Source organism: Mandrillus leucophaeus, unplaced genomic scaffold (assembly GCF_000951045.1).
Source record: "Mandrillus leucophaeus isolate KB7577 unplaced genomic scaffold, Mleu.le_1.0 Scaffold246, whole genome shotgun sequence".
In the NCBI taxonomy this organism is placed as follows: Eukaryota; Metazoa; Chordata; class Mammalia; order Primates; family Cercopithecidae; genus Mandrillus; species Mandrillus leucophaeus.
In genome coordinates, this window is record NW_012102543.1 from 702592 (window position 1) to 724649 (window position 22058).

General features: G+C 41.3%; 1 protein-coding gene across 2 annotated transcripts in view; it reads right to left on the reverse strand.

Annotated features, from left to right (window-relative positions):
• The window catches only part of RBM25 (RNA binding motif protein 25), a 73745-nt gene that overhangs the window by 29535 nt on the left and 22152 nt on the right, over positions 1–22058 (reverse strand). For both annotated transcript variants that reach the window (XM_011983105.1, XM_011983106.1), the window contains 4 exons: positions 18967–19016; positions 16671–16838; positions 10704–10761; positions 6103–6263 (listed from right to left, as the gene is read on the reverse strand). In XM_011983105.1, the coding sequence (XP_011838495.1) occupies positions 6103–6263; positions 10704–10761; positions 16671–16838; positions 18967–19016 (437 nt within the window). The remainder of the gene's footprint in view (positions 1–6102; positions 6264–10703; positions 10762–16670; positions 16839–18966; positions 19017–22058) is intronic.

Genomic DNA, 22058 nt, shown 5'->3' on the forward strand with positions numbered 1-22058 from the left:
GTAAACCAAAATTTAAATATCAATATGGCTATTTTACCTGAATTAGAGATAAAAGCATTTGGAATTAACTAACTCACATTTTTAGAAGAAAAGTTTATTAACCCAAAAATCTTAACTGATTGCTAATATTTAAAAAAAAAAAAAAAACTGATTATGGTAGATGATCAGGTTAGAAAGACACTCCACAGACTGGCAAGTTTCATCTAAAGCTCTATCTCTGGAGTATCAACCATACACAATTTTCTGATTTTCTGTTTTTTTCTTATACTTCAGAAACCAGATGGCCGGGCGCGGTGGCTCACACCTGTAATCCCAACACTTTGGGAGGCCTAGGTGGGTGGACCACCTGAGGTCAGGAGTTCAAGACTAGCCTAGCCAACATGGAGAAACCCATCTCTACTAAAAATACAAAAAATTAGCCAGGAGTGGTGGCGGGTGCCTGTACTCCCAGTTCCTCAAGAGGTTGAGGCAGGAGAATTGCCTGAATCCAGGAGGTGGAGGTTGCACTCCAGCCTGGGAGACAAGAGTGAGACTTTCGAGGGCGAAGCGGGAGAAACCAGAAAGCATATTCAGTAATACTGGGAAACAAAAGGTCAAGGATTCAGCCATATAGGAAGCTGATAGATTATCTGTAATGTTTACATGGCCCACCTAGTTGGTTCTTTTCAGAGAAATTAAAATTTCAATAGTAAAGCTAGTGGCTGTGAAGTTAAACAGCTCTGTTGGGCTCATTCTTTGACAATGAGTTCTAGAATGCAAAGTAGGAACCTTTTAAAAAACTTAAGGAAATGCAGAGTTCTTTCTTTTGAGAAAATGTAGACTCAACTAGGCTAATTTCCAGACAAAGATGTTCACCTGCAGCAGCTGTCCTCTATTAACAGGTTCTTTCCAGAGAATAACTGTGTTTCCAGCACTTGTCAGTGTTCATTCTTGAATATATGGTTAATTAACTGTGACTTGTGACATACAAGCAGATATACTGTCTCCTATGCTATTTTTGCTGGACAGCCAGAAAGCAATAGGACATGAACTAAATTAGCATGGCCACCTCACACAGAATACTTTTACTACTAAAGGTCAGTAAGAAATGAAAGAAAAAAATTTACTCCTGTAAATTCTGCAAAATCTACATTAAGCTGTTAAGTCAAGTTGTTTGACAAGATATCTTATACATGTCCAAAATTCTTCTTAAAATTCTGAATATGGCTGGGCACAATGGCTCATGCCTGTAAACCCAGCACCTTGGAAGGCCAAGGCAGGAGAACTGCTTGAGCCCAGCCCAGGAGGTAGACACCAGCCTGGGCAACACAGCGAGACTCCATCTCATAAAAAAAAGAAAGAAAATTCTGGATCATGAAAAATATATTGCTCTCCTAGACAAACTCATGTTTCCTTTTTAATCAATGAGAAATACGGAACTGTTTTCTCTTCCGCCTCAGAGGAAAATGCCTAATAAAGCAACACAAAGGGTTCTCAATGTCTCGTTCTCCTATCCTCTACTTAAGTAACAGCCTTCTAAATTTCTCCAACTAATCAACGATCAAGAATAAAAAACAATCACCATGTCATATTTTTATGCTGAAAAATCATGGCGGCAGTGGCCACCTATCTCGCACCCACCATCTTCCCCCCTCCCCCTGCTCCCTCCCTCCAATCTTTCCTCTCTGGCTTTCCTACCTCCCTCCACCCAAAACCACCCTTAAAAAAAAAAATCATGGCAAATCACTAATCTACTCCACTATATAGTAATATTTGCTTACATTATTGAAAAAAATTTTTTACATCAGATAGAATGCTTTTTTAACCTATACTGTTGAGTAAAATTAACACTAGGAAAATATGCCATGTTTATCCTATGACTTCAAGTACCACTGGGCAAGAAGCCAAAGGGCACTCAGAAATACACATATACAGTTGGAACAATAAATCATATAACTGATGTCTGTCAACTGTTTTAATTTCATTTTATTAAAAATAATTTTTCTGTGTGATTTTATTGCATGTAACTTCGCTTTTTCATGAGACAGAGTCTCACTCTGTCACCCAAGCTGGACTGCAGTGGCGCAATCACGGCTAACTGCAACCTCTGCCTCCCAGGTTTAAGTGATTTTCCTGCCTCAGCCTCCCAAGTAGCTAGGATTACAGGTGTGCGCCACCACATCCGGCTAATTTTTGTATGTCTTTCTCAGTAAAGACAGGGTTTCACCATGTTGGCCAGGCTGGTTTCAAACTCCTGACCTCAGGTGATCCTCCAACCTCGGACTCCCAAAGTGCTGGGATTACAGGTGTGAGCCACCACATCCAGACACATATTGCTTTTCCTGAAGACCAACAAACAGATCTGAAGTGTGGTTACTCTGGCTAATGTTGATTATACAAGAAACCAACATTTCTTGGGCACAGTGGCTCCTGCCTGTAATCCTAGCACTTTGGAAGGCTGAGGTAGGTGGATCACTTAAGTCCAGGAGTTCAAGGCCAGCCTGGACAACACAGTGAAACCCCATCTCAACAAAAAATATAAAACTTAGGCAGGTATGGTAGTACATACCTGTAGTCCCAGCTGAGGCAGAAGGATCACTGGAGCCTGGGAATAGGAGGTTGCAGTGAGCAGAGATCACACCACCCCACACTCGAGCCTGAGTGACAGAGCAACACTCTGTCCTCACCCCAAAAAAAGCAAGCAAGCAAGCAAGAAATGCCAAGTCACCTTTCCTTATTTATAAAAATACGTAGTATAGTGATTTATTTCATTTTCAGAGTTTTTCAGTATAACGTTTACAAATGCTACAAATTAAATGACCTCACAAACCGAAGATTAAACACAAGAAAACAGTGAGTCCTAGCAAATCACAACACTTTGAAGGTACTGAATCCATACCTTTAACTAGTTAGTATACAGTCATCACAACAAGGCAAACCTGAAAATTCTTATTTCAAACATTTCTGTTTTTTTGAGGTTTTAGTGATGTGACAGGCAGTATTACTGATTTGAAATAAAATATAAATATAATTTCCTTATGAAGCAGGGTAAGGATAGTAAGACTGACAGATAAGCAACTGTTAACAAATGTTAATTCCATCCTTGCTTTAGGCAAGACACTGTCCTAGGTGCTGCTGAGGTACAAAATTAAAGAGACACAGCCCACAAACTTATCACCCTTTCTATTTGTAATCAGAGATGGGGGTTGAAAGAGGATATGGGAATGAGATGGGTAACAAAGGGCTGTGAAAGAGAGAGACATATAAACAATATTTACTAAAACAGCTACAAAGATCTGCTTTATACGGGAACAGAGGACTTAATTCTGTCTGAGAGAAACTGAGGGTAGGCTGATAAAGTCTATATTAATCAAGGGACATGTTAATTATAAGTATGGATAGAATTTCAACAGGAAGCTTGGATAGGGAACAAAGACATGAGATGGCAGCAAAGCAAAAAGGAAGATTGTGGAGGTACATGCAGTAGTATGTGCAGAGGAGGAAAGAAGGAAGTCAGAAAGGTGGGCTGGAGCGAGCCTTGAATGTCATCCTAAAAATATGGGCTTTATGCCGGGCACCACGGCTCACGCCTGTAATCCCAGCACTTTGGGAGGCCAAGGCAGGTGGATCACCTGAGGTCAGGAGTTCAAGACCAGCCTGGAAAACATGGAGAAATCCCACCTCTACTAAAAATATAAAAATTAGCCAGGGGTGGTGGCGGGTGCCTATAAACTCAGCTACTCGGTAGGCCAAAGCAGGAGAATCACCTGAACCCAGGAGGTGGAAGTTGCAGTGAGCCAAGATTTTGCCACTGCACTCCAGCCTGGGCGACAGGGCAAGACGGAGTCAGAAAAAAAAAAAAAGGCGGGGGGGGGGTCTTTTTTCTGTAAGAAATCTAAAATCATTAAGGATGGGTCTCACATAATAAGCAAGAGTGTGATAAAATTATACTTGTTTTAGAAATACAGGCAATGCTGGCCGGGCAGAGTGGCTTGCACGTAATCCCAGCACTTTGAGAGGCCGAGGCAGGCGATAAGGTTCAAGACCAGCCTCACCTACACAGTGAAAACAGAAAAAGTAGCTGAGCCGAGCCTGGTGGCAGGCGCCTGTAATCCCAGCTATTTGGGAGGCTGTGGAGGGAGAATCACTTGAATCTGGGAGGTGGAGGTTGCAGTGAGCTGAGGTCACGCCACTGCACTCCAGCCTGGGCAAGAGAGTGAGACTCCATCTCAAAAAAAAACCACCAAAAAACAACCAAAAATCTACATTTGGCCAGGCATGGTGGCTCACACCTGTAATCCCAGCATTTGGGAGGCCAAGGAGAGCAGATTACTTGAAGTCAGGAGTTCCAGACCAGCCTGGCCAACATGGTGAAACCCCATCTCTACTAAAAATACAAAAATTAGCCAAACGTGGTGGCGGACAACTGTAACCCCAGCTACTCAGGAGGCTGAGGCAGGAGAATCACCTGAACACAGGAGGCAGAGGTTGCAGTAAGCCAAGATCACACCACTGCACTCTAGCCTGAACGACAGAGACACTCTGTGTCAAAAAAAGAAAAAAACTACATTCATACACAGAAAAATGTCCAGAAGAACATACATCCAAACTATCTAGTGTTACTTATGATGGTGGGATTATAGGTGGCATTTAATTGCTTATTTATAGTTTGCTTCATTTTGTGGGCTTTTTGGGTTTGGTGTTTTGTTTTGTTTCGTTTTTTAAACAAAGGACTTGGAGGGGACATGAAAGGTATTTCTTTTTTCTTTTTTGGCAGCAGGGAGACAGAGTTTCGATCTAGTTGCCCAGGCTGGAATACAATGGCTCGATCTCAACTCACTGCAACTCCACCTCTCCAGTTCAAGCGATTCTCCTGCCTCAGCCTCCGGGTTGCTGTGATTACAGGCAACCGCCACAATGCTAGGCTAATTTTTTGTATTTTTAGTAGAGACAGGGTTTTGCCACGTTCGCCAGGCTGGTCTCAAACTCCTGACCTCAGGTGATCCGCCTGCCTCTGCCTCCCAAAGTGCTGGGATTACAGACATGAGCCACCACGTCCAGCAGAAAGTGATTTCTTTCTTTCTTTCTCTTTTTTTTTTTTTTTTTGAGACAGAGTCTCGCTCTGTCACCCAGGCTGGAGTGCAGTGACCCAGGCTGGAGTGCAGTGACCCAGGCTGGAGCGCAGTGGCGTGATCTTGGCTCACTGCGAGCTCTGCCTCCCGGGTACACACCATTCTCTTGCCTCAGCCTCCCAACTAGCTGGGACTACAGGCGCCTGCCACTATGCCCGGCTCATTTTTTCTATTTTTAGTAGAGAGGGGCTTTCACTATGTTAGCCAGGATGGTCTTGATCTCCTGATCTCGTGATCCGCTGGTCTCGGCCTCCCAAAATGCTGGGACTACAGGCATGAGCCACCGCGCCAGGCCCAGAAAGCAATTTCTATTTTGAAAGATAATAAAAATTTGATGACAGCGAAAGACACTTCTGGTTTTGTGTTGGGAGAAGGCAATAATAAATCTATTTTGCATTTGTTCAGCATGAGATGCCAAAAAGGAACTAAGAAGAGAAATGAAGGAAATATATACTCAAGTTTTAGCTATGTTTCACTTTGTTGAGGGAGTAATAATGTATACATTATAATACAATATACAACCATGTCCTTTATTTTAGCTTCACTTAGCATAGCTTGAATAAATCCCCCAAGCTAAGGCAAGTAATCAGAGTTTCATTCATTTTAGAGTTGGTGTACTTCTAAAAGAGAGGGAAACTAAGAAAAATTGTGTAGGTTGAAATATATTTTGTACTTACTTACAAAGCTGCCTTAATGAATTAGCTCTGTTTGGAATAGTCTGTACCAGTGTTTTCTCTGGCAAGTTAACCTTGTCCAGCCTCCCTTACTACTTTCATCCCAACCTGGAACAAGCAAACCAACAGTCATCCACCCACTATGGGTAGATAAGACTTAAAATAACTACAAACTATCAAATACCCTCCGACATTTAAGCCACAAGCACATACATGATGATCTTTTGAAGCCCCATATTAGATTCATTTATAATGAGAAGCATTACACTGAAATAGCACAGCCTGGCCTAGAAAAGATACCCCAACAGAAAACATACCCCATTAGAAGCTTTCTTCTTCGCTTTCCATTCATCCAGCTGCGCCTTTGTCTTTGCATCAACTTTAACAAGTAGCTTTTTCTCTCCAATTTGCAGGTCATGTAATAATCTGAGTGCACGGAGAGTAGATTCTGGCTCCTTGTACTCACAGAATCCAAAGGCTAGCAATGGATGAAAACAATTAGTCAAATATCAATCCACTTACAAAAGAAAAAAAATTATGGAAAAGTAGAATTACTAGAGTCCAAATGTTTTAATACAAAGACCACTCAATTCATAATTCCACCCCTGTCCACAAATTCCTTTTGATAACCATTTCACTTTTAGTACCCTCAAACAACCAAAGGGGGAAAAAGGAAAAACAGAGGGGAGGAAGAAAAATTCAAATCAGACAAACTGATACTCATTAGAAGCCCTGATAAAATACTTAGCAGAGTCAATGAAATTCATGATTAAAGGAAGTCGATTATTTCATAAATTCACCCTATCTAGACTTCCAAACAGCCACAAATAAGAACAGACTACAGGAACATAAACAATGCACTTTTCAATTCTGAGATGTTAAATTACAGAATTAGTGATCTTGTATCCTAGTTACCAGTCTATTTTGCTTATATCTATTTCCTTTTATAACTAGTCAATCTCGCTATTAAGATGACTTTAACAGAGATATTAAAACAAAATTAAATCTAAGGGCAACCAACAAATTGAAAATAAAATCAAATAAATCTAAACATGTATATAATGACATGAAACAGAAAAAAACTACTGATATTAAAATAGTAAATTTGACTATAACATTTTCAGCATGCTATACCATAAAGACAAACAGATATGCCCCTCAAAAAAGTACCTTCAGGCCGGGCACAGTGGCTCACACCTGTAATCCCAGCACTCTGGGAGACAGAGGCAGGCGGATTACCTGAGATCAGGAGTTCCAGACCAGCCTGGCCAACATGGTGAAACTCTGTCTCTACTAAAAATACAAAAACTAGCTGGGTGTGGTGGCGCATGCCTGTAGTCCCAGCTACTAGGGAGGTTGAGGCAGGAGAACTGCTTGAACCCAGGAGGCAGAAGTTGCAGTAAGCTGAGATTGCCCCCACTGCACTCCAGCCTGGGCAATAGAGAGAAATCCTGTCTCAAAAAAAGGAAAAGTAATTTAAAATGATCATATTGCTGGTGATAGTGCCAATGGTTAGTCTTAAACTGTTCTATGTGCAATGTGAGATAAAGCAACTCAGTAATTAATATTCTATCATCCCCAATGGCCTTGAAACTCAGGGAACTCAGTGTGGGGAAAAAGGAGATACAGGTATATGACAGAACAGGTTAAATAAAAACCTTTTAGTCCTTAATCTGAATTAGTATACACTGGAAAAATCTAAAAGCAAACACCAAATCACTGCTTTTTAATTTTTTTTAGACGGAGTCTCATTCTGTCGCCAGGCTGGAGTGTAGTGGTGCAATCTCAGCTCACTGCAAACTCTGCCTCCTGGGTTGAAGCAATTCTCCTGCCTCAGCTTCCTGAGTAGCTCAGGCTACAGGCGCGCGCCACCACATCCAGCTAATTTCTGTATTTTTAGTAGAGATGTTGGCCAGGATGGTCTTGATCTCTTGACCCGCCTGCCTCAGTCTCCCAAAGTGCTGGGATTACAAGCATGAGCCACCATGCCCATCCCAAACCACTGTTAATACGAGTGCACCTCGTGCCCAGATCGTGATCTTCAAAACAATTTCCCCTGGAGAAATGGCTGATTCTAAGTCTGGGGCCAAAACACTATTATACTAGATGACCTTGGAACAAATTGTCATACCAGATAACAAAGCAGCTGTCAAAGACGTTCAGGGTCATGTCAAAACCACTGGAGATGTATAAAGTGCAGAGACAATTTAAGTTAAGTTTTAATGGTGATAATAACTACAAAGAATCCACATTAAATACAGTAACACTAAATATGCTTCAATTCGTAAGTTCACAATAATTTAAAAGAAAAAAGAAAATCAGTTACTGCTAGAGAATGCTGAGGATACCAACTCATTGTTTTAAGAAAGAAAGCTAGGGCATTTATCCTGCCTTTTCTGTATTAAATATGCCTCTATGCCAGGCATGGTGGCTCAAGCTTGTAATCCCAGCACTTTGGGAGACTGAGGTGGATGGATCACCTGAAGTCACGTGTTTAAGACTTCCCTGGCAAACATGGCAAAATCCCGCCTCTACCAAAAAAACCAAAAAATTAACCAGGCGTGGTGGTGGGCGCCTGTAACCCCGGCTACTCAGGAGGCTGAGCCAAGAGAATCGCTTGAACCCAGGAGGCGGAGGTTGCAGTGAGCTGAGATGGTGCCATCGCACTCCAGCCTGGGCAACAAGAGCAAAAAACTCCATTTCAAGAACAACAAAAATGCCTCTAAGTTACCAAATAGTAGATGCAGGGGCAACTTTCTCCATAGAGAAGCATTCTACTAATACATGAAAAAGATTTGTTCCTCAATGAAAGAATGACAGAATTCTTCAAAACATACTACTGATGAGGCCGGGAGCAGTGGCTCACACCTGTAATTCCAGCACTTTGGGAGGCCAAGGCGGGCAGATCATGAGGTCAGGAGATCAAGACCATCCTAGCCAACATGGTAAAACCCGTCTCTATTAAAAATACAAAAATTAGCTGGGTGTGGTGGCATGTGCTTGTAATCCTAGCTTCTCAGGAGGCTGAGGCAGGAGAATTGTTTGAACCAGGGAGTCTGAGGTTGCAGTGAGCCAAGATCGCGCCACTGCACTCCAGCCTGGCAACAGAAGACTCTGTCTCAAAAACAAAAAAAAAAGACTACTGATGAATTACTTCCTAATGAATTAATCAATCTAGGCACTGGCAACACTGATGCTATTACATACACAAAAAAGACAATCTCATATGTGTTCCCTGATGGAAGAATACTACCTTTATAGTATTCTGGCTATAAGGTGCTAGAATAAAAGCACAAAAAAATAAATAAAAATAGCGGCCGGGAGCAGTGGCTCATGCCTGTAATCTCAGTACTTTGGGAGGCTGAGATGGGCGGATCATGAGGTCAGCAGCTTAAGACCAGCCTGACCAATATGGTGAAACCCCGTCTCTACTAAAAATACAAAAATTAGCCGGGCACGGTGGTGGGTGCCTGTAATCCCAGCTACACAGGAGGCTGAGGCAGGAGAATCGCTTAAACCCGGGAGGCGGAGGTTGTAGTGAGCCAAGATCGCGCCACTGCACTCCAGCCTGGGCAACAGAGCGAGACTGCGTTTCAAATAACATAGTAGCCGGGAGCGGTGGCTCGTGCCTCTAATCTCAGCACTTTGGGAGGCCGAGGCAGGCAGATGACCTGAGGTTAGGAGTTCGAGACCAGCCTGACCAATAAGGAGACACCCCATCTCTACTACTAAAAATAAAAAATTAGCCGGGCATGGTGGCACATGCCTATAATCCCAGCTTCTCGGGAGGCTGAGGCAGGAGAACTGCTTAAAACCAGGAGGTGGAAGTTGCAGTGAGCCGAGATTGTACCATTGCACTCCAGCCTGGGCAAGAAGAGCAAAACTCCGTCTCCAAAAAAAAAAAAAAAAAAACAACCAAAACACCACACAACACACATCAAGTACAACTAGTGACCACTTTACAGAAAATACAGAGGATAGATTAATGACAAATTATAGTACTGGAGCTGCATTCAGCAAAACTCGACTTAAAAAATACTATTGCACAAATGACCCAGTTTCTTCAACAAATAAACTGCAAGGAAATTAGAAATAGAATAATTTAAAATATTAAGAGTATGGTCAGTTAGCTCAGTTGGTTAGAGGATGGTGCTAATAATAAAATATTAGGAGACTTAAAACAAATTGCCAACTAGTTGCAATGTGTGGACTTCATATAGATCCTGAATCAAATGAACTATTTAAAAAATTGACATTTGAGGCCAGGTGTGGTGGCTCCTGCCTGTAATCCCAGCATTTTAGAAGGTCAAGTTGGGTGGATCATCTGAGGTCAGGAGTTTGAGACCAGCCTGGCCAACATGGTGAAACTCCGTCTCTACTAAAAATACAAAAATTAGCCAGGCATGGTGGCGCACACCTGTATTCCCAGCTACTCAGGAGGCTGAAGCAGGTGAACTGCTCCAACCCAGGAGGCAGAGGATGCAGTGAGCCAAGATCACACCCCTGTACTCCAGCCTGGGTGCAGAGTGAGAGTAGGTCTCAAAAGAAAAAAAAAAAAAAAGTTAACAAACCATCATTGTCTCTTCTTCTTCTCCCTTACTAACACTAACTTCTAATTGTTCCATCTTGATCATGCAGTCATTTCTTGAGACAAGAAACTTTGGAAAGCACAAGAAACCAGTTAAATTGAGCAATTTTAATTTTTTCCTTTCCTGTTACCTTTTTGCTCCTTCAGATCTCAATTCTCAGCCAATATTTTCCCAAACTGCCTTTTAACCCTATTTCAATAAAAAAGAGCACAAAGAGTGCTAATAAAATAAGTCTCACCAATAAAGACAATGAGAGTAAGTCATTCAAAGTGATGTAAGCACACAGTTTGTTAAAGTGATTTCAGCAAATAAGGAAAAAAATGACATACCTTGAAGCTTTCCGGAAGCACCTTGTACTCTCTTCCAGCTCAAAACCAAACCACATTTCTTAAAAAGAAAACAAAACAAAAAGGTTGCTACCATTTAACAAAATAATTTTTAATGTAACTAAAAGCAAAATTATATTTCTACTAGGGGTAAAAAGCATAAAATAAAAAACCAGCAACTACATTTGTGAAAATGTTTGCAATTCCCACAAACCTATCACATGAAAGAAATCAACAACAAATCATTTAAAGAAAAATGTAAATTCTCACTGATGTTTCATTTGCAGAACATTGTTTACCTTTTATTAAATTAAAAGTTTCGCATCACTACTTATCCTAACAAAATAAACATGTAAACCTAAATGCCTAAAAGTAGAATGGTTAAAACAAACTCTAATAAATTTAAGTAAATATTACGAACCTAGAAAGAAACGTTTTGAAACAAAATGTATGTATTTATAAAGGATTTTTTTTTCTTTTGAGATGGAGTCTCGCTCTGTTACCCAGGCTGGAGTGCAGTGGCACGATCTCGGCTCACTGCAACCTCCACCTCCCAGGTTCAAGCGATTCTTCTGCCTCAGCCTCCTGAGTAGCTGGGACTACAGGCATGCACCACCACACTTGGCTATTTTTTTTTTTTAAGTAGAGATGGGGTTTCACCATATTAGCCAGGCTGGTCTCGAACTCCTGACCTCGTGATCCACCCGCCTAAGCCTCCCAAAGTGCTGGCATTACAGGCGTGAGCCACTGCGCCCAGTCATCAAAGATTTTTAACATGGGAAAACGCTTGATACAGTATGCAAAAATAACTTGGGAAAAGAAAATGCAAATACACAAGACTTTATAAACAAAAACAACTTTCCGTAAAATAAATATTCCAAAATGTGAAGGGGGGCAGGTTATCTGAAGGTGGGACACTATTATACTTTAAAAATAAAAGCAGCCAGGTGTGGCTCATGTCTATAATGCCAACACTCTGGGAGGCTGATGTGGAAGGATTGCTTGAGCACAGGAGTTCAAGACCAGCCTGGGCAACATACGGAGACACCATCTCTACAAATATAAAAAAATTAGGAAGGCGTGGTGGCACACACCAGTGGTCCCAGCTACTCAGGAGGATGAGGCAGATAGATGGCTTGAGCCCAGGAAATCGAGGCTGCAGTGAGCTGTAATCATGCCAATTGCACTCCAGCCTGAGCAACAGAACCAGACTGTCTTAAAAAAGAAAAATAAAATAAGGTTCTACCCGGTTAAAAAAAGACAGAGGGAGGGTGTAGGTGAGAAATCTTCAGAGAACAAGAGAAAACCAATGGAAACTTGAAACACAGCATTAAAAATAAATACTTCAATGGAAATCTGGAAGGTAAAGTTAAGGACAGATCCCAAGAACCCGTACAAAAGAGTAGGAGATGGAAAACAGGAAATCAAAAACACATAGGTCAAACCTGGAAGTTCAACATCCAGAGTTCCTGAAGAAAGACAGTAAAAACAATTCTCAAATAGCCCAAAAATTTCTTCTGAAAAAAATCTCCAGAACGAAATGGCCCACCAAGTAAGTGACCAACACAATGATATAAGAAAAGTAAGAAAATCAAATAAACATTCGAAGAATTTCACACAATTAGGAAAACCTGCAATCAGTCAAATCCACACTAGTAGAGGCATTCCAGGGAAAAACAGGTCACATACAAAGAACATTCAGAATGATATGGGACTTCTGAAAACCATCATTAGATGCTATAACACCTTAAGGCAACACCTTCAATGTGAGGAAAATAAGCTTCAACATAGAATTCTATATCCAGGTAAACTACTGACCACATGAATAATCAAAATAAAAAGCATTTCAGATTTAGATTCAGAAAAGTTACCAACCACACACCTATAAATACCATGTACATCGTATATAAAGGATGTATCATCCCAGTATAACAGGAGCTACTATGTGTCGGCACAAGCAAGATATAGGATCCAAACCATCCAACTCAGGAGAGCAATAAGGGGAATACTAGAAAAGACAGAAAAACTCCAAGGATAAAAGTAGACTTAGAGGAACCAGAACACATGAGACAAACAAAGGGACCTGACAGGAGGGGCTCTAGAAAAGAAGGGAAAAGAATCCCAACACTTTGGGAAGCCCAGGTGGGTAGATCACTTGAGGTCAAAAGCTCGAGACCAGTCTGGCCAACATGGTGAAACCCCGTCTCTACTAAAAATACAAAAATTAGCCGGACGTGGTAGCAGGTGCCTGTAATCCCAGCTACTCAGGAGGCTGAGGCAGAAGAATCACTGACCCAGGAGGTGGAGGTTGCAGTGAGCAGAGATTGCACCACTGCACTCCAGTCTGGGCAACAGAGCTAGACTCTGTCTCAAAAATAAAATATGAAAATAAACAAAAAATGGACTAGGCACAGTGGCTCATGCATGTAATCCCAGCACTTTGGGAGGCTGAGGCAGGCAGATCACTGGAGGTCAACAGTTCCAGACCAGCCTGGCAAACATGGTGAAACCCCGTCTCTACCGAAAATACAAAAATTAGCTAGGTATGGTAGCAGGGGTCCATAATCCCAGCTACTTGGGAGGCTGAGGCAGGAGAATTGCTCGAACCCTGGATGGCAAGGTTGCAGTGAGCTGAGATCATGCCACTGCACTCCAGCCTGGATAACAGAGTGAGACTCCATCTCAAAAAAAAGAAAAGAAAAGAAAGAAAATGCAATGAGAGCACATGACCTAGTTCTGCTAAAACTATTTACATAATAACACTTATTAACATAACAAGTTCACCATCTTGTAACACCTGTAAGGAAGCTGGGGAAGGGAGATTGAGGCCTTTAACAGTTTAGGCCTCAAGCTACTATGTCAACAGATAATACCAAAATTATGTAGAAAGAACAATAAAAAAGGCATATTTAAATAGGAATAAGGTAATTCACAACACAATGTAAAAGTCTAAATAAACCCCTACTGTTAAAAAAGATGTATAAGAATAGAAACTTGGACATAACACTGCTGCAGTAAGTATAAATAAATTGGTGTGGAATTATCTTGTAAAGCTGCAGATAAGCATGCCCTAAGACTCAGAAACTGCACTTCTATGAGAATATGTGATGAGAATCTTTACACATACACCTAGGGAGAAAACATTAGCGGTAATAACATTGCAAAACAGAGACTTCCAGAAGCAGACAGGAGCAAACACATTTCTATACTCCAGTACCTTCTGACTTTCCTGAATTCCATCAGAGCAGAGTTAGTGCTAGTTCTCTGCAGACCCCAGATTAGGCCTTATGGCTGTAGTGAAAAGAACCCCAGGAGAAAACTCAGGAATGAAAATGGAGTCGGGCTTCAGACTGAAATTACCAAAAATCCCATGGAAGTAAAGGAAGAAAATGAAACTGAGAAACCCGAAACATCCTCAGACCAGTTAATTAAAACTGAGAGAGTGCCCAGGAGATCCAGTTTCCTAAAAGAACAGGAATTTCTTAAATATGAAGAGCTGAAGCAAGAATCATGAATGGTATAAAATAATTGCCCAGCATCTCAGAGGGGCATAAGGAGAGAAGGCAACAATATTTCCAGAGGATGACAAGACTGCAGGACTCATACTGAACTACTCATGAGCTGAACAACAGGTTGATAACCCTGGTCCTGTCCTTACAGAGAACCTACACAGGACTCTGGGACATAGATGAAGAATGACGTATTTGCAAGTCCTCTCAGTGCAGAATATAGTCATTCTTCCAAACTCCTTTTTTTGTGCGTGAGACAAAGTCTAACTTTGTCGCCCAGGCTGGAGTGCAGTGGCGCCATCTCAGCTCACTGCAACCTCCGCCTCCCAGGTTCAAATGATTCCCCTGCCTCAGCCTCCCTAGTAGTTGGGATTGCAGGCACCCACAACACGCCCGGCTAATTTTTGTATTTTTAGTAGAGATGGTGTTTCACCATGTTGGTCAGGCTGGTCTCAAACTCCTGACCTCAAGTGATCCGCTCGCCTTGGCCCCCTCAAAGTGCTGAGATTACAGGTGTGAGCCACCGCACCCTGACCTTATTTTATTATACAATCATTCAGCATTATTTCACTTAACAATGTACATTTATCATCAAGATAAAATCTTTTTTTTGAGACGGAGTCTCGCTCTGTCGCCCAGGCTGGAGTGCAGTGGCGTGATTCGCTCACTGCAAGCTCTGCCGCCTCCTGGGTTCACGCCATTCTCCTGCCTCAGCCTCCCGAGAAGCTGGGACTACAGGCACCCGCCACCACATCGGGCTAATTTTTTTTTTTTTTTTTTGGTATTTTTAGTAGAGACAGGGTTTCACTGTGTTTGGCAGGATGGTCTGGATCTCCTGACCTCGTAATCTGCCCGCCTCGGCCTTCCAAAGTGCTGGGATTATAGGCATGAGCCACTGTGCCCAGCCATCAAGATAAAGTCTTAAAAACTAAGGTTAAAAAAGTGAATCAACAAGTTTATCAAATTTAAACAACTTATTAGTATTCAAGCTCAGAATAAAACTTTAAAAGGAATCAGTCAATCATCATTGGATGCTAAAATCATTGTTTAAGGTCGCTGGGGAAAACGACTCACACAGTCTCAAAATATTAACCCACGCCAGGTGTGGTGGCCCATGCATGTAATCTCAACACTTTGGGAAGTCAAAGCAGGCGATTTGCTTGAGGCCAGGAGTTCAAGACAAGTCTGGGCAACATGGCAAAACCTTGTCTATACAAAAAACACAAAAATGAGCCAGGTGTCATGGCACATGACTGTAATCTCAGCTACTCGGGAGGCCGAGGCATGAGAATCGCTTAAATACAGGAGGCAGAGTTTGCAGTGAGCCGAGATCTCACTGCATTCAGCCTGTGTGACAGAGCAAATCTGTCTCAAAAGTACATAAAAATCTTTCATTGGATCATGGATGAAAAATAAAACAACTATCAATATTATGGTCATTACTGGGAAAATTAAATATGAACTACATGTGTATTAGTTAATAATACTATATCAATTTTGTATTTTTTTTTTGTTTTAGAGACTCTCTTGCTCAGACTGGAGTGCAATTACAAGATCATAGCTTACTGCAGCCTTGAACTCCTAGACTCAAGCAATCCTCCCACCTCAGATTCTGAACAGCTAGGACTACAGGCGTGCATCACTACACCTGGCTTTTTATTTTTATTTTTTATTATCATCATTATTTTTTTGAGATGGAGTCTCACTCTGTCGCCCAAGGTGGAGTGCAGTGGCACGACCTCAGCTCACTGCAGCCTCCATCTCACGGGTTCAAGGGATTCTCCTGCTTCAGCCACCCAAGTAGCTGGGATTACAGGCACATGCCACCACACCTGGCTAATTTTTGTATTTTTTGTAAAGATGGGGTCTCACCATGTTGGTCAGGCTGGTCTCGAACTCCTGACCACAAATGATCCACCCACTTCAGCCTCCTGAAGTGCTGGGATTACAGGCATGAGCCACTGCATCTGGCGCTATTATATTTTAATTTTTTGTAAAGATGTGTCTCGGTATGTTGCCCAGGCTGGTCTCGAACTCCTAGCTTCAAGAGATCCTCCTGCCTCAGCCTCGCAAAGGACTGGGATTACAGCTACAGGCAAAAGCCACTGCACCGGGCCAAATTTCATATGTGATAGTGGCATTGTGATTATGTCGCAGAATGTCCTTGCTCTTAGGAGATAAATGAAGGATTCACAGGTAAAATGTCATGTCACAATTTACTTCCAAATTTACTTCCAAGAAAAAAGTGTGTGTGGTACACATGTGTACATAAAGTATCTAAACATGTTCACTGATGAATCTAGGAAAAGAATACAAATGTGTTCACTGTACTACTTTCACCTTTGCTGCAGGATTGAATTTTGTATAATAAAAAGCAATCACTGAAAGTCCTCTTTCTGCTTAAGTTTGAAATGTAGAATAATAAAAAAATTTTTAATGAAAAATAAACAGTTCAACTTACAGCTAAGAGTTGTCTTATAAGCATGTCTGAGGCTTTCTCGGAAATGTTGCCAACAAAAACAGTAGTAGTAGGACCACAATTTTCATCATTTTCTTTAGCCTTTAAGCCTGGATGATCCTTTCTTGCGCCCAAATGCTTTCCAACCATAGACACAGTGGGTACTAAGACCTAAGGTGAAGAAACGAAATAAAAATTGATTCAGCAATTAAATTTCCTACCCCAATTAACATAAGGCTAAAAACATCAGGATTAAATAAATATATATAGCACATTATTTAAGCTCTGCATGCTTGTATACTTCTAAAACTCCTACAGTGCATAGCACATTTCATTAATGCAAACTTATTTGTGACAAATAAACCGCTACTAGTAGATTACCTTTCTTCTTAAAAAAGAAACAAAAATAACCAAGAAAACTTTGTTATGTTTAAGACATAATTTTTATTTTTATTTTCTGAAACGGAATCTCGCTCTGTCGCCCAGGTTGGAGTGCAGTGGCATAATAGCTCATTGCAACCTCCGCCTCCTGGGTTCAAGAGACTCTCCTGCCTCGGCCTCCCAAGTAGCTGGGATTACAGATGTGTGCCACCACGCCTAGATAATTTTTTGTATTTTTAGTAGAGACAGGGTTTCACCATGTTGGCGAGGATGGTCTTGAACTCCTGGTCTCAGGCGATCCTGGCCTATGTCTTAAACATTTAAAATTTATGCCTTAGGCCAAGTGTGGTGGCTCATGTCTGTAATCCCAGAACTTTGGGAGGTCAAGGCAGACGGATCACCTGAGGCCAGTCTGACCAACAAAGTGAAACCTCGTCTCTACTAAAAATATAAAAAATTGGCCGGGCGTGGTGGCGCACACCTGTAAGCTCAGCTACTCGGGAGGCTGAGGCAGGAGAATCGCTGAACCCAGGAGGCAGAGGATGTAGTGAGCCATGCCACCATTGCACTCCAGCCTAGGCAACAAGAGAGAAACTCCGCCCCACTGCCCCACCACCCCCCAACCGAACAAAAAAATACATAAAACATTTAAAATTATCAAATATATCCAGAAGTTTTTTTCATAATTTTACTCTCAGTACTAATATAAAAGCAACTTTCAATTATCCATGCTAATCCTCTAGCAGAATATTCAAATACTCCACAGCACTCTCCCCCATATTTTGCCTTTTATCAGTTATTTATGCTATCTCATTTTCCCTTCATGACGTTCAACTTTCCCGGGGAAGAAACACATCTTTGTACTTGACACTGAGTTCAGCAAGCACCCTCAGGAGGCACCGAATAAACAGTGGTGAAATGGGAGAGCTGCTCCACTCCTAAATTCTAGCTTTCTCTAGCCTGAAATACAAGGAGGAAGAGTACATGCCTGAGGCTTTCAAACATGGCCCAACTCTTGGTGTCCAAGGCAAGAAAAGCTGAACTCCCCTTTGGCTGCAGAACCACATCTTCTTAGTGGTCGGCCTCACAGCAGGTTCTCATTTGCCCACGTAATTCCTCTCTCCCTTTTACCAAGAATAACAGCCCTTATCCCCTTTCAAAACCCAGATATTAAAAGACACTGAAAATAAAGAGACCTATCCTCCCTCATAGAATTCCAAATAAAAGTTGAGAGTTATTATCTATTCATGTGCTACAGTACAGCAGCATTCTTAACAAAGGTGCTTGTAATGCTCAGAAGATTTGATGAATGTGGAGAATTAAGGTTCTCCATATTCAATTAAGGTTCAAGAAGAAAATAATGAATGAGAGCATTTCAGCAGAAGAAAGGTTTTAGTAAAGTCTTACAAAGCTTGAACATACCACACTAGAAGACAGAGAAAACTAAGATAAAAATCGCTTGGAAAGGGTGAAAAATTAGGAAGCTAGGAGGAAACGTGTAAAAGGTACTCCACACAAATTTCATTTCAAAATTTTAATTTTTACAAGGATCATTCCTATGTTCTTTTAAGAGATCAGACATGTCACATCCTTCTCCCATCTCCCAGGACCAAGATGAGAAAGCAATGAAGAACCAAAGCCCTAAATCTGTAATAACAAGTATATGAAGAGTCTAGAGAATAACAGGAAAATCACAGAATTATCTACTTAGGGAGCACATTGCAGGTGTAACTGCACACATGCACACCTAAGTGAAAATGATACTTATTGAAATAAATGATATGCTACACAGGGGTGCTCTCATTCTGTCCTTGTTATTCTTTTAAATACTCATAATGTATTTAAGTTTATCACACTGTTTAGCTTAAAAGCACTAGCACTACCATAACTCATGACTCTTCCTTTAAGTTATACTTACAGTTGGAGCAGGAGCCATAATGCTCATTGGTACAGGAATCATTGGGGTCCCTAAAAAAAGAAAAACCACACTGATTTTATATGACTGCATTCTCTATCAACAACATGCCACACAATTAAGTATCCTTACTCATAATTAACATAAGTGGAAATATAGGACAAATGAAAATGAAATACTGATAAATACTACCTTATTTTCAAAAGGAATGTGCTATCAGGTTGGTCCATATAAACTTACAAAAAAAGACTATTTTGAAAACAAACTGGCCACCTCAATATGCTTTTGACTTAAAGAGCATAAAATTCTGGACAGTTATCTATTCGGGTTCATATGGTTCAGTGATCCTCAAAACCAACGCCTTTCACCAATACAGACTGACTTATAGGTGAACAATGATATTAAAGAATCCTTTAAAAGTAAAAACAGCCAGCGCGGTGGCTCACGCCTGTAATTGCAACTCTTAGGAAGGCACAGGTGGGGGGATAGATTAAGCTCAGGAGATCGAGACCTGCCTGGGCAATATAGTGAGACCCCACTTTCCACAAAAAAGGAAAAAAAAAAAAGACCAAAAAAAAAAGTAAGACACATGGTACAACATGGTGATACCGTCAGTAATGGTGTACTATATTCTTGAAAATGACCAAAAGAAAATCTACATTTAAAATCTAGAGTGTTCTCACAACAGCAAAAAAATAAGTATGTAAAGTAATACACCACGTGTTAATTGGCTCAATTTAGTCATTCTACAACATATACGTTATTTCAAGACGCTGTGCACGATAAACATAAATTTTTCTCAAATAAATAAAGTAAAAACAAATCCTTTGAAAGTTATTTTAAGCATCAAATGAAAAATTTATGTGGAAATCTAAGGAGAATCCTGGTTCTTTCACAGAAAACAAAAATCATAGGCTGGGCGCAGTGGCTCACGCCTGTAACCCCAGCACTTTGGGAGGCAAAGATGAGTAAATCACCTGAGGTCAGGCGTTTAAGACCAGCCTGACCAACATGGTGAAGCCCCATTTCTACTAAAAATACAAAAATTAGCCAGGCATACTGGTGCGTGCCTGTAATCCCAGCTACTTGCGAGGCTGAGGCAGGAGAATTGCTTGAACCTGGGAGGCAGAGGTTGCAGTGAGCCAAGATCATGCCATTGCACTCCAGCCTGGGGAACAAGTGCAAGACTCTGTCCCAAAAATAATAATAATAAATAAAATCTTGCTTGTAGTTATAGCTACTCTGGAAATTGAGGGACAAGGATCCCAGAGCCCAGGAGTTCAAGGCTGCAGTGTGCTATCATCGTGCCTGTGTAAAACCACTGCACTCCAGCCTAGGAAACATAGCAAAACTCTTTTTAATTCTTTATTAAAAAAAAAAAAAAAGGCAGAGAGTAGGGCGACACGGTAGCTCACACCCATAATCCAAACACTTTGGGAGGCCAAGACAGGCAGATCACTTGAGCCAACATGGCAAAACCCCATCTCTACAGAAAATACAAACATTAGCCGAGCATGGTGGCACACACTCATAACCCCAGTTACTAGGGAGATTGAGTCAGGAGAATCACTTGAACCCAGGAGGCGGAGGCTGCAGTGAGCTGTAATAGCGCCACTGTACTCCAGCGACAGAGTAAGACTCTCTCAAAAAAAGCCAAAAAAAAAAAATTCAAAAATTTAAAATCTTTTCTATAAACCCAATCTACTGGTAAGGAAATTAAAGCACAAATTCTCCATAACCATCCTTTTTGATTCTAAACAAGTGATTAAGCTTCCTGCCACGCCACCCCCCCCACCTCCCCACAAGACAGGGTCTTTCTTCCCTATGTTGTCCAGGTTGATCTTGAACTTCTGGGTTCAAAAGATCCTCCTGCCTCAGCCTCCCAAAGTGATGGGATTACAGGTATGAGCCACCATGCCCAGCCTGTAACTTCTAGAACACTTGGGCTTTGCATCATGGTTATAGTAAGGCCCATTGAAAAACGGATCTGAGTCAGGCATGGTGGCACACATCTATAGTCTCAGCTACTCAGGAGGCTGAGGCAGGAGGATCAGCTGAGCCTAGAAGATAGAGGCCGCATTAAGTTATGGTTGTGCCACTGTACTCCCAGCCTGGGAGACAAAGAGAGATCCTATCTCAAAAAAATTAATAAACTAAAAATTAAAATCCAGATCTGCACTATGAGCCTATAAATGTATGAAGAAAATCAGGATATATGGACCAAAGAGAAAACTGATGCCCAAATGAAAGTTGTTCAAAACACTTTCCTTCTATAACTATTAATCTGTTTGATGGCTGATAACTTTATTCAGTTTTCTGCAACATTCTCTCAATTTTCTCAACAGAATTTCCTTTCAGCAAAATTTATTTCTTTTAAGGAAAAAATTTTGTCCAAAGGGCCAGCCACAGCCTTCCAGCAGAATTTCATCTATTTATGGTCCATTATAAAACAAGTAAGTTACTTCTTAAAATCAGTAATTGTTACACGGAGTAAAGTAGTAGTGTAAACTTTCACATTACTCCTCTGGCAGCAGATGATAACAAATACATATCCATGATTATCTAGAAGCACAGCTTAAAGCAGCTCCACTACAAGCATGTCTAAAATAACTTATGAAAGTACTGCATTCTGTTCCATAATACACAAGCATAAACAGTTGTTCTGATTTTTTCCCCTTTGAGACAAAGTGTCACTCTTGTTGCCCAGGATGGAGTGCAGTGGCATGATCTCGGCTCACTGCAACCTCGGCTTCCCAGGTTCAAGCGATTCTCCTGCCTCAGCCTCCTGAGTAGCTGGGATTACAGGCCTGAGCCACTGCGCCTGGCTAATTTTTTGTATTTTTAGAATTTACCCACGTTGGCCAGACTGGTCTCGAACTCCTGACCTCAGGTGATCCACCCACCTTGGCCTCCTAAAGTGCTGAGGTTACAGGCATGAGCCACTGTGCCAGGCCTGATTTTTTTTTAATTATGATTTTCCACCAATTCTTGAAGTGCTAAATAATATTCCACAGAAATTCTCATATTTATCTTGTGGCTTTTCAGACCCAAGGGTAGAAGGCTCCCAAAGCTGAGCCTATGGTAGTAAATTCAAA